Genomic DNA, 13,899 nt, shown 5'->3' on the forward strand with positions numbered 1-13,899 from the left:
GCATTGCCGAATGCGGTAAATGCTTATATTTTTTGTAAAAAGCGCTTCATTCTAAAAATGTACGCACGGTCAACGCTTTTACAACCCTATAAAGTTTCAAAAAGAAGTATTCAATACTTATAATTACATTTTTTTAGCTAAAATCATGAAAACACGACTGATTTTTATCCAGTTTTATTTAATTCACCTGTGCACTTTTTTGTGAGACCTCGTGTCATCATGCATGATAAATGTTATTGTCTGATGCAATTGTTTACGGAATAACATGTTAGCCAATCAGAATAACGTATTATATACTTTATAGTACAGCCCGAAGAATGCCCTCAGATTTGAGGGAATCTCCAATTTCACAACTGATTACCTTCACAGTTTGAAGTCATTGTAAATTATATATCACTCTTCCCAATAAACTGACCACAGATGTTACACATAGATTATCTGATAAGAAAGTCAACATTTTGGCATTTTCTGTCTTTTCTTGAAAAATAAATATTTCTACTACTTGTAACATTATCTTCTTCATAGGATTTTGACAAACAAGTCACCTTTTTCATCAATCATGTTTAAATACAGTTAAAGGAATATAAAATAAAGTTATGAATATTTTTTATTATTTTTTTTTTAAATGATATTTTTGTCATTTTGAAGATTAATTTTGATTAGAAATGAATATTCTTTGAAATTTTAACATTTTTTTGATAAATTTGATTTAATTATAAAACAAAAATCCCTTTAATGTTTAAACAATTTTTTTTTATAAAATATTCATGAAGCAAACACAATTTAGGATAAGAACACCCCTCCCCCTTTTTATACGCCTGCTTAAAGGAAGTCTTATGTTATATCTTTGTCTGCCCGTCTTTTACATGTCAGACATCAACATTATCTAGTATTTGGAGAAAACTCAAAAAACGCTTTCAGTAGTTCTCATGAAACTTTTGTGAATTGTGAATTTATATTTATTTAATCTGCCTTTTGGTTTTTTTTTATAAATTTTAGATTTCACATTCCCTAGTGATGATATTTATTCATGAAAAGGAGTGATTCTCTTGTTTTCAGAGAATAACCTTAAAATGCTTTGACCTTTTTTCGTTAAACTTTGTTGACTGAGTTATATCTATTAAGATCACCCCCCCCCCCCCCTTTTTTCATAAATTTCTGGTATGACATTGAGAAGTTAGTGACTGTATTTTTGAACACCGTTAGGCGTATCATACGCTAGATGGCTCATGGTGCATCTGTTGTTTATTTTTATGCCCACCTATAATAGTAGAGGGGCTTTAGGTTTTCTGGTTGTAGCGTCCGTTTGTCCGTCCTTATGTCTGTCCCGCTTCAGGTTAAAGTTTTTGGTCAAGGTAGTTTTTGTTGAAGTTGGAATCCGATCAACTTGAAACTTAGTACACATGTTCCCTATGATATGATCTTTCTAATTCTAAGGCCAAATTAGAATTTTTCCAATTTCACTGAACTATAGAAAATGATAGTGCGAGTGGGGCAACCGTGTACTGTGGACACGTTCTTGTTGTGCTTAATTTTCATTTTTAAAACATCTTCAAGTGCTGGAACTTTTCCCTGTGTTGAAGACCCATTGGTGGCCTTCATAGGTTTTCTGCTCTCTTGTCGGGTTGTTGTCTCTGACACATTCCCCATTTCCATTCTCATTTTTATTTCATATTTCAACTTTTTTTCTCTTATTCTAAGCGTTTCATCTCACTCATTTCAATGCGATGCTATCACAATAAAAGTAGTTTATGTACATATTGCCCCTCTATTCAGTGGAAAATAAAAAAGGTGTGTGTGTCCACTCCATATGATTTGCACGTAAACAGAATTAGAAAATATTTTAGCCTTTAAAGAATATATGGATTGTTTGTTACTTGGATGGAGAGTTGTCTCATTGGCACTCACACCACATCTTCCTATATCTATTGGTCCTGAACCTGATTGATTTCAAAATAGTTATATAGAGAATCACTGTCTGCCTTAGAGGGTCCTGCTCTTGTTAGGCTTCAGTGATTCCCTATTTAATCAATCAAATGTCTCCCAGAAAAGAGGGGTGGCTTGGTCCCCCCTCTAAATCGGCCTCTGGAGTATCACCATAGTAAAAGCAAATTCGAACCATTCTAAGTATTACAAGAAAGAAAACATATAGGTTAGGAATACCTGATGAGGAAAGGTGGCCGTAACCGAAACACCTCCGTTAGTATTAGAAACTCAGACCAGATTTTGTTTTTTCATCTTAATATGCACACACAATAATTATATACTACAAGCTTGCAACTGGAAATAAAAAAAGTAAATAAAAATAAAATTGAGAATGGAAATGGGGAATGTGTCAAAGAGACAACAACCCGACCAAAAAAATAAAAAAACACAACATGTATGCTAAAAAATGTATTCTATAAAAACTTTTTTAACAAGAAATATTTATCCTTCACTGAATATACCAGCTTCAAATATATGCACATGAAAAATGGAATTAATTACTGAGGCTATAATAAGATAGTCTAGATTATAGTCCTGGGCCCGATTGACAATAATATAATATTAAAACATATAAAATTTGCTAAATTTAAAATATTTATCATAGCATTTCCAAATAAGCTGCAGAAATCCTAAAGAAAAATTAAATTAAATTTATATATTATTTAAATGAATTTTTGAGGTAATGTTTTTCATTTAAAATACCTTGACTGAGAATTTTTGTAGACAAGAATATAAAATGTAGAGGATATGAAAATTAAATAATTTTGACCAACTAGCCATCTGTGTTCATTTGATAACATCAGTGGACACCAACTGTGATAGAAGCACTTAACCTAATCATTTAATTGCTTGTATAAACAATCAATTACAAGGTTTCAATGTTGAATATCAGGGAAAATCCGGGCTGTTCTCTAAAGTATATAATGAAACTTACATCTAATGTAATTATAAAGAATTGGAAATATAACACTATGGAAAATATAAGTGTACAATTCTTGCCAGATATCATATAAGATTAATATTAGCAATGCCTCTACCAATTTTGAAAATCAGTGCCTATTAACAAATTGTTAAAGAATTGTGATCATTGGAAATATCTAAAAAAAAAAAAAATAATATAAAAATGGTTTTTAAAGAAAAAATATGCTTGTCAGTTATTGTCCTGGGACAGAAAATGGACCATTCAAGTTAATATCTGCTAAAGGGGGGTGGATGGTCCTTTCTGAGGGGTGTAAAATTTATACATCTTAGGGGTGATTTTTTTTCATCTGACACGTACACTTATACGCAAAAAACTTCCGAAGTTCTTGCAGCAGCAAATAATTAAAAATAATTACATCTTAGGGGTTGAGAAAAATGCGTATGTCAGATCTTATGGGTGCTTTGGAATGCAGACAGTTTCGTATCATGCATTATCTGGTATTGTATTAAAAAATTCTGATGGCCACAATCCTTGCAGTAAAAAATTCTGATGGGTCATTTTTTCAGTGCCATGAAAGCCCATCGACCCAATATGAAAAGAAACTCTACATCTGATATGTCTTAATTTTTAGATCTGATAGGTAGTTTTTCATGTGGTTTTTTTCTGATACGTATAAAAAAAATCTCCCTATCCACCTGTCAGAAATTAACTGGAATGGCCCAATATGTACGGTGGGCGCGGACAATGGAACAATGGAACTCTGCATGTTCTTTTATTTTTTTCACTATTTATTTTACATGTTTAAAATATTAATAAAATCTGAGACTAGTCTCAGATAAAATGTTTACATAAAAAATCTGTATGATATGAGGGTGGTAAAGGAGGTGCCTTCTTGACGAATAAACGGTAAAAATTTTGATAAATGACGTTTAGTAGGTTTACGGTAAAAATTCTTGACAAAAATTTAATGACGATAACGGTAATTTTTGATGCATGACGATAAAATATGCACTTTCTTTTAGGCGAGATTTTTTAAAAATAACGGTAACGATATTTATTTCAGTGAGGCCTCTAACGAATCACGGTAAAACTTAAATCATTTTGATGCTAACGGTAGCCAAAAATGGCCGTTTGACGCCTGACTGTAAAGGGCATTACGACCCTCTGATATGTTATTCAGTGACATTATTTTCATAATATTTTTGAAATCAAGTTGTCGTGGCGTGTTACATATATGTATTGCCTTTTCGGAAGAAACCGACGTTCACCCCGCTTTTCGGATTGTATGTATTATTTGTCTCACAGACTGGTGTGGCTAAATCATTGTTTTTCTGTGCAATATTTTTTATTTTGTTTATATGAGTTATACAATTGAGAATGGAAATGGGGAATGTGCCAAAGAGACAACAACCCGACCATAGAGCAGACAACAGCAGAAGGTCACCAACAGGTCTTCACTGATGCAACGAGAAATTCCCGCATCCGGAGACGTCTTTCTGCTGTCACCTAAAAAAAATATACTAGTTCAGTGATAATGAACGCTATACTAAATTCCAAATTGTACACAAGAAACTAAAAGTTAAAATAATACAAGACTAACAAAGACCGATTTTTAATTGTCCTCTTGGTATTTTTTCACTATATCTCTTTATGACAGCTTCGTTGGTAATATGTTAAGGAAGGTTATACATGTTATACATGTCACAGTAGTGCTAATTCTCAAGTTATTAAGACCCTTGAACATGTTTAGAAAATTTTATTTACACACAAACATTTTTTTCAAGACCCTTGAACATGTTTAGAAAATTTTATTTACACACAAACATTTTTTTCAAGACCCTTGAACATGTTTAGAAAATTTTATTTACACACAAACATTTTTTTCCTTCTATGAATTGTAGATGTAAGCTGGCATTTGATTTATAACTGTTCAGTAATGAGTTGTTAAAACTGGAATCGTTAAGTTAAGAGCCTGCTAACACCTAGTGCCAATTTAGCTGTATTTTTTAAATATTATTTGACACAAAGGCGGGATAAATGCAAAAGAATGGGCTAGCAGTTATAAGCGTAACATACAAATACTATCAAATCAATTTAGCTGTATTTTTTTTTTAAATATTATTTGACACAAAGGCGGAATAAATGCAAAAGAATGGGCTAGCAGTTATAAGCGTAACATACAAATACTATCAAATGAATAGGCTAGTTAATATAATAATTTGGATTAAAAAAGATAAATTATACAATTATAATAATCTGTGACAGAACAATTGTCGCCGGGTCCATATTTTACAGTCCTATTAGAACAGTAAAAAAAAACAGCACCTAAAATCAGATAAAGATGGCACAAAATAACTGGATTCTTGACATTGAGGAATATTCTTTAAGCCGGACCATTGCAGTCTGAACTTGTATATTCTAGTAATCTATGGTACTTAGGCATTGTTAACTCATACTTCTCATATCTATAGACAATAAAGAACAATAGAACAATACTATGACAAATGGAAAGTTAGGAAACTTAATGCGATTTAACATGATAATTTTGTTGATATGGAGTTCTATTGTAAATTACGAACTACATTGAAACTTATATACAATACCGTAGTTGTTGACCATTTAAGTGTCAATCGGATTAATAATTATAGTGATTATAGACATTATATACACGAAAGAACGCTTAATTGTGCATCAGTGTCGGATCCAGAACTTTTCATAAGGGGCTCAGTTGACTGACCAAAGAGGGGACCCGCCCCAGTCATGCTTCAGTATAATTCCCTATATAATCAACCAAATTTTTCCCACGAAAGAGGGGGCCGGAACACCCCCCTCCCAGCCCCCCTGGATCTGCCTATGTGCATGTAAGACATTTCAATACTTGAACAGCTTATTCCTTCCTTTTTATTATAGAAGAAATAAGAAGAAGCTGTGGTATAATTGCCTCTTAGACAATTACGACAACTTGTGACCCTCCGCAAAAGACCAAAAGATAAATTGCCTTCAGATAACTCTCCACCAGAGACAAAATGACATAAAAGTAATGCCCAGCAGAAAAAGAACAAAATAGAAAGACATTAAAAGAAAAGAGAATAAATTTTAATTACTTAATTTCTTGATGCAATTACACTTAGAAAACCATAAAGATACGTTTTGGCAAGTTTAATTGAGCAAGTATTTTCATTTTATTTGAGTAAAAACACACATTGGACTTAAAACTACGCATTGATTAGGATTATCTTTAATGATAAATTTTTTGTTCGACGACTTATCTATGACTTAATATCCTCGGAGTAATATCTTCTGTTTGTGTACATGTACGTCATGCAGAACAAAATAAAATTCAATCATAGTCCAATTTTCTTATAAATGATTAAGCAGAAAAAGGTGAAAAATAATATATATTTGCCGATCTGACTTATTATCATAGATCTGCCGATATGACTTATTTCTTATAGATGCCGATATGACTTTTTTTTCTTATAGATGCCGATATGACTTTTTTTCTTATAGATGCCGATATGACTTTTTTTCTAGATGCCGATATGACCTTTTTCTTATAGATGCCGATATTACTTTTTTTCTAGATGCCGATATGACCTTTTTCTTATAGATGTTGATAGATCTACGACTTTTTTTCTTATAGATGCCGATATGACTTTTTTTTTCTAGATGCCGATATGACCTTTTTCTTATAGATGCCGATATGACTTTTTTTTCTAGATGCCGATATGACCTTTTTCTTATAGATGCCGATAGATCTACGACTTTTTTTCTTATAGATGCCGATATAACTTTTTTTTTCTAGATGCCGATATGACCTTTTTCTTATAGATGCCGATAGATCTACGACTTTTTTTCTTATAGATGCCGATCTGACCTTTTTCTTATAGATGCCGATAGATCTAGCTACGACTTTTTTTCTTATAGATGCCTATATGACTTTTTTTTTATAGATGCCGATGTGACTTTTTTTATATAGTTGCCGATTTGACTTTTTTTTTTATACATGCCAAAATGACTTCATTTTTATAAATGCCGATATCGATTTTTTTTAGATGCCGATGTGACTTTTAACGTTATAAAAAAAAAATTGTGTAAATCCCAATTTTTTTTTTATAACGTTAAAAGTTTAGGGACGTTAAAAGTTTAGGGACTTTCTATACTGTTACTTGGTCAAATCGGCACCGAATATTATTCGGTGCCGATTTGACCAACTGCCGCTTTAACTTTTATATGGGGGCCGATTTCACCAGCAGGTGCCGATTTGACTTATACCGATAATGACGTCGTCGTGCAACCCCTTGTGATCCCCAAACAAATATTTATATGATCACAAAGTCAACTTTGCAAACCCGAATTCGATTTGTTCAAAATCCTCGGAGTAATATCTTCTGTTTGTGTACATGTACGTCATGCAGAACAAAATAAAATTCAATCATAGTCCAATTTTCTTATAAATGATTAAGCAGAAAAAAGGTGAAAAATATTATTTGGTGCCGAATTGATAACTAACTATATAAATGCCGATCTGACTTATTATCATAGATCTGCCGGTATGACTTATTTCTTATAGATGCCGATATGACTTTTTTTCTTATAGATGCCGATATGACTTGTTTTTCTAGATGCCGATATGACCTTTTTCTTATAGATGCCGATAGATCTACGACTTTTTTTCTAATAGATGCCGATATGACTTTTTTTCTAGATGCCGATTTGACCTTTTTCTTATAGATGCCGATATAACTTTTTTTTTCTAGATGCCGATATGACCTTTTTCTTATAGATGCCGATAGATGTACGACTTTTTTTCTTATAGATGCCGATATGACCTTTTTCTAATAGATGCCGATATGACTCTTTTTTTTATAGATGCCGATGTGACTTTTTTTATATAGTTGCCGATATGACCTTTTTTTTTATATAGTTGCCGATATGACTTTTTTTTATATACATGCCGATATGACTTCTTTTTTTTAAATCGATATCGATTTTTTTAGATTCCGATGTGACTTTTAACGTTATTAAAAAAAATGTGATTTAATTAGGGACTTTCTATACTGTAACTTGGTCAAATCGGCACCGAATACTATTCGATGCCGATTTGACAAACAAACAAATGAAGGTTTTAACGACCTTGACTGGCTATACAGCCCTTGCACGGTCGGGTCGGGCCGATTTGAACAACTGCCGCTTTAACTTTTATATGGGGGCCGATTTCACCAGCACAACAATGAGCAGGTGCCGATTTGACTTATACCGATAATGACGTCGTCGTGCAACCCCTTGTGATCCCCAAACAAATATTTATATGATCACTAAGTCAACTTTGCAAACCCGAATTCGATTTGTTCAAAATTTTTAATCGTCCAATCAAAATTCATGTTACAAAGGATAAGTTCTTGCAATTCACGTTGGGACTAGTAACGTGAATCAGCCAGCGGATAGAAACTGTCTCAAATAAAACGACGTTTATCAACAATATAATTCATTTTACATAAAACAGTTTTACAGCTCAAGGTATGTTTTCCTCGTAAAAAAACTAATAACACAGAAAAAATGCAAGTGCTGTACAAGAAAAAAACCAAAACAAAATAAAAAGGGGGGTTGAAAAACTTCTTGGTGCAAAACTTTTATACTCGTATTATTTTGTGCACTTGAGTTTGAACTACTATCTATCGAAACTTTCTTTGAAATAGTTTTCCTGTACTGTTTGTTTTTTATTATGTGTATTGTAACATTTGATAATCGAGTCTTATCAAAATTAAGGGTAGAGAGGGGTGATGTGAATTACACAGGTTTATGACATCTAGTAAATTCTATATGACTCACCCTTGGCTGTTGGATTGTGTTATGACAAGTATCATACATGTAGATGGCCATGTTGGTTGATAAGTTAGTGTAGCAACTTCAATAAAAGTGAATAATTCTATTATATTAAACATAAAATAATTCACACTCTGTAGTTTTGAAAATAGTTTTTAAAACATTTGTTACATATCTTTACCTTACCATTATTTTTTTCTAGAAAATGGCGAACGCAATGATTCAAGATGCTTTACAGAATCAACTGACTCAGGCAGCTCAGATGATGGAACAGCAGGTTGATGCTGAATTACATCGTCTTGACAACATGGATGAAGATGATTTTGAAAGTCTGCGTAGAAAACGAATGGAAGGGATGAAAAAGGCACAGAAGCAAAAACAGGATTGGATGACACAAGGTCATGGCAAATACACTGAAATTCTAGATGAAAAAGAATTCTTTGAAATGTGTAAAAAGAGTAAGCGTGTAGTTTGTCATTTTTACCGGGACAGTACATTTAGGTGTAAAATTGTTGACAAACATTTAGAAATCTTAGCCCATAAACATATGGAAACAAAATTTGCCAAGATCAATGCAGAGAAATGCCCGTTTCTGATAGAGAGATTGAGGATTGTTGTCCTTCCTACGATGTGTGTGGCTAAAGATGGAAAAACAACAGACTATATTGTGGGTTTTGATGAAATGGGAGGTAAAGATGACTTTCCAACAGAAATGTTAGAATGGCGTTTAGGACGTGCTGATGTTATCAATTATAGTGGTGATTTATTGGAACCACCAACTGTTGCAAGCGAGAAAAAGACGGGAATTTTAGGACATGCCAAGACAAATAAAACAATTCGTGGAAGGAATGATGACTCCAGTGATGACGATGATTGGTAGAGGTTTTAGACAATTTTGATGATCCAACAAGGCTTCATTATCAGTGACAATTGAAAACTTTATGAAAACATAAATATGTACAGTGTACAAATTATTTTTATTTATTGATATACATTTATTTATAAATATTTGATTCAATCTTGATTTTTTTTTGAGGGGGTAAATTTAAATTTGAAGTCTTTAGAAAACAGTTTTAAACAATGCAAATGTTATGATGCCCTATGTGTACATACATATGTAAATAATTGAGTTTGATGGATTTTTTTTTTATTGGATTTTTTTTTGTCTAGTTTCTCTTATTAATTTTGGTGATTTTAAGACATCTTGAAAACAGCACTTTAAGCTGTTTTTGGTTAGAATATTAAAGCAATAACATTTGGAAAGTTGGAAATTAACCTGATTTGACACAGATCATTAAAATGAATAGAAATTTAAAGTTCATGGAAAGAAGAAAAGTAATACCCCAAAATAAACTAATAAGTCAACGTCTTAAACCTGGAATAATAAAATTGTGTCCATCTTTTCCCAGTGTAAGCTTACACTGCATGGTTATTAGACTAGTACTCTTTTAGTAAGTTGAAATCATGGCATGTGTTTTGGGTTTTTAGAATTTTTAAGTTTGATATTTTTAGGGGTCTTCTCAAAGAAATGTAAATCTTATGGCCAATAATATTTATTCTTCCAATTTTAAATCCATTGTATTACACAGCCTTGCAGAACATTCATTATTATGTTAGCAAGCTATTATCCCTCTCATGTGACACACGTACATGTATCACCCATTACCATATTTAATGTTTCAATTACAAGGGAAAAGACAGTTTGCCAAGTTGGAATAAGATCTTTGACAACATGGACAAGAGTGATATGTTTTCCTGTAAATTGACTTACTGCATCAACTCATTACAAAGCTTGGTGTATAAATATCTCATAATGGTATTAATCTAACTGAGATTTATTATAAATGTAATATTTGCTACTGGACATTAATCAGTCATCATTTAATAAATTAATTTAGGCATATTATGATTAATATTATAAAAGAATGTGAATTGCTGTAATAACCACACAATTTTCAATATTATATGTATCTTTATGGAGCTTTACATGCTAATTTCATGTGGTTGTATGTTATGATGTAATTGTTGTTACAGAGTGAAAAATACCATATAGGTTTTTGAATAAATATTTGTTTTAAAATTTAGAAGTGTTTGTGTACATTTGCCCTATTTCTCATAATGTTTCCCCAGTGTCTTCAAAAATCACATTTACAAAACAATCTTGTTGAAATACATTTTCTGCGTCCACACTTTTTTTTTAGCAAACAAGCATCTTACAAAATTCCACTTTTCTGGTCATTATTATCAACCAATGAAATATCTGCCTACAAATAATTGAAGGTGTGTAAAATAAGAGGATCCTGAAAGGTCTTGATAGTAGAACCTAAAACATAATATTGATTCATTTTGTCTCTAATGTTAAGCTGGATCTTTTGAGTCTGCACAAGGTAAGTTGTTTCAGTCTTGTATTCATTGGGTTGTGGTGTGATTACTGATATTTGGTGGCCTGTATCATGATCTACCTGAGGAGAGTTGTTTCAGTCTGGTATTCATTGGGTGGTTGTGTGATCACTGATTTTTGGCGGTCTGTATCATGATCTATCTGAGGAGAGTTGTTTCAGTCTAGTATTCATTGGGTGGTTGTGTGATCACTGATATTTGGTGGCCTGTATCATGATCTACCAGAGGAGAGTTGTTTCAGTCTGGTATTCATTGGGTGGTTGTGTGATTACTGATATTTGGTGGCCTGTATCATGATCTACAAGAGGAGAGTTGTATCAGTCTAGTATTCATTGGGTTGTTGTGTGATTACTGATATTTGGTGGTCTGTATCATGATCTACCAGAGGAGAGTTGTTTCAGTCTAGTATTCATTGGGTGGTTGTGTGATTACTGATATTTGGTGGTCTGTATCATGATCTACATGAGGAGAGTTGTTTCAGTCTGGTATTCATTGGGTGGTTGTGTGACTACTCATATTTGGTGGTCTGTATCATGATCTACCCGAGGAGAGTTGTTTCAGTCTGGTATGCATTGGGTGGTTGTGTAATCACTGATATTTGGTGGCCTGTATCATGATCTACCAGAGGAGAGTTGTTTCAGTCTAGTATGCATTGGGTGGTTGTGTGATTACTGATATTTGGTGGTCTGTATCATGATCTACCTGAGGAGAGTTGTTTCAGTCTAGTATTCATTGGGTGGTTGTGTGATCACTGATATTTGGTGGTCTGTATCATGATCTACCAGAGGAGAGTTGTTTCAGTCTAGTATTCATTGGGTGGTTGTGTGATTACTGATATTTGGTGGTCTGTATCATGATCTACCTGAGGAGAGTTGTTTCAGTCTGGTTTGCATTGGGTGGTTGTGTAATCACTGATATTTGGTGGCCTGTATCATGATCTACCAGAGGAGAGTTGTTTCAGTCATGTGTTCATTGGGTTGTTGTGTGATTACTGATATTTGGTGGCCTGTATCATGATCTACCTGAGGAGAGTTGTTTCAGTCTGGTATGCATTGGGTGGTTGTGTAATCACTGATATTTGGTGGCCTGTATCATGATCAACCAGAGGAGAGTTGTTTCAGTCTTGTATTCATTGGGTGGTTGTGTGATTACTGATTTTTGGTGGTCTGTATCATGATCTATCTGAGGAGAGTTGTTTCAGTCTAGTATTCATTGGGTGGTTGTGTGATTACTGATATTTGGTGGTCTGTATCATGATCTACCAGAGGAGAGTTGTTTCAGTCTAGTATTCATTGGGTGGTTGTGTGATCACTGATATTTGGTGGTCTGCATCATGATCTACCAGAGGAGAGTTGTTTCAGTCTAGTATTCATTGGGTGGTTGTGTGATCACTGATATTTGGTGGTCTGTATCATGATCTACCTGAGAAGAGTTATTTCAGTCTAGTATTCATTGGGTTGTTGTGTGATTACTGATATTTGGTGGCCTGTATCATGATCTACCTGAGGAGAGTTGTTTCAGTCTGGTATTCATTGGGTGGTTGTGTGATCACTGATTTTTGGTGGCCTGTATTATGATCTATCTGAGGAGAGTTGTTTCAGTCTAGTATTCATTGGGTGGTTGTGTGATTACTGACATTTGGTGGTCTGTATCATGATCTACCAGAGGAGAGTTGTTTCAGTCTAGTATTCATTGGGTGGTTGTGTGAACACTGATATTTGGTGGTCTGTATCATGATCTACCTGAGGAGAGTTGTTTCAGTCTGGTATTCATTGGGTGGTTGTGTGATCACTGATATTTGGTGGCCTGTATTATGATCTATCTGAGGAGAGTTGTTTCAGTCTAGTATTCATTGGGTGGTTGTGTGATTACTGATTTTTGGTGGTCTGTATCATGATCTATCTGAGGAGAGTTGTTTCAGTCTAGTATTCATTAGGTGGTTGTGTGATCACTGATATTTGGTGGCCTGTATCATGATCTACCTGAGGAGAGTTGTTTCACTCATGTATTCATTGGGTGGTTGTGTGAACACTGATATTTGGTGGCCTGTATTATGATTTACCAGTGGAGAGATGTTTCAGTCTTGTATTCATTGGGTGGTTGTGCGATTACTGATTTTTGGTGGCTTGTATCATGATCTACCTGAGGAGAGTTGTTTCACTCTTGTATTCATTGGGTGGTTCTGTGATTACTGATATTTGGTGGTCTGTATCATGATCTATCTCAGGAGAGTTGTTTCAGTCTAGTATTCATTCGGTGGTTGTGTGAACACTGATATTTGGTGACCTGTATCATGATCTACATGAGGAGAGTTGTTTCAGTCTGGTATTCATTGGGTGGTTGTGTGATTACTGATATTTGGTGACCTGTATCATGATCTACCAGAGGAGAGTTGTTTCAGTCTGGTATGCATTGGGTTGTTGTGTGATTACTGATATTTGGTGGTCTGTATCATGATCTACCTGAGGAGAGTTGTTTCAGTCTGGTATTCATTGGGTGGTTGTGTGACTACTCATATTTGGTGGTCTGTATCATGATCTACCCGAGGAGAGTTGTTTCAGTCTGGTATGCATTGGGTGGTTGTGTAATCACTGATATTTGGTGGCCTGTATCATGATCTACCAGAGGAGAGTTGTTTCAGTCTAGGATTCATTGGGTGGTTGTGTGATTACTGATATTTGGTGGCCTGTATCATGATCTACAAGAGGAGAGTGGTTTCAGTCTGGTATTCATTGGGTTGTTGTGTGATTACTGATATTTGGTGG

General features: G+C 33.9%; 1 protein-coding gene across 1 annotated transcript; it reads left to right on the forward strand.

Moving 5' to 3' along the window:
* Positions 1-8,285: 8,285 nt before the first annotated feature.
* LOC134697193 (thioredoxin domain-containing protein 9-like) lies at positions 8,286-10,821 on the forward strand. The gene is made up of 2 exons (XM_063559286.1): positions 8,286-8,428; positions 8,937-10,821. Exon 2 carries the CDS (start codon positions 8,940-8,942, stop codon positions 9,612-9,614), a length of 675 nt encoding a protein of 224 aa, XP_063415356.1. The 5' UTR covers positions 8,286-8,428; positions 8,937-8,939; the 3' UTR covers positions 9,615-10,821.
* Positions 10,822-13,899: the final 3,078 nt, after the last annotated feature.

Source organism: Mytilus trossulus, chromosome 14 (genome assembly GCF_036588685.1).
Source record: "Mytilus trossulus isolate FHL-02 chromosome 14, PNRI_Mtr1.1.1.hap1, whole genome shotgun sequence".
In the NCBI taxonomy this organism is placed as follows: Eukaryota; Metazoa; Mollusca; class Bivalvia; order Mytilida; family Mytilidae; genus Mytilus; species Mytilus trossulus.

Excerpts from the sequence above, each read along its gene's own strand:
- LOC134697193 (XM_063559286.1), top strand. The coding sequence starts at position 8,940 with ATGGCGAACGCAATGATTCAAGATGCTTTACAGAATCAACTGACTCAG.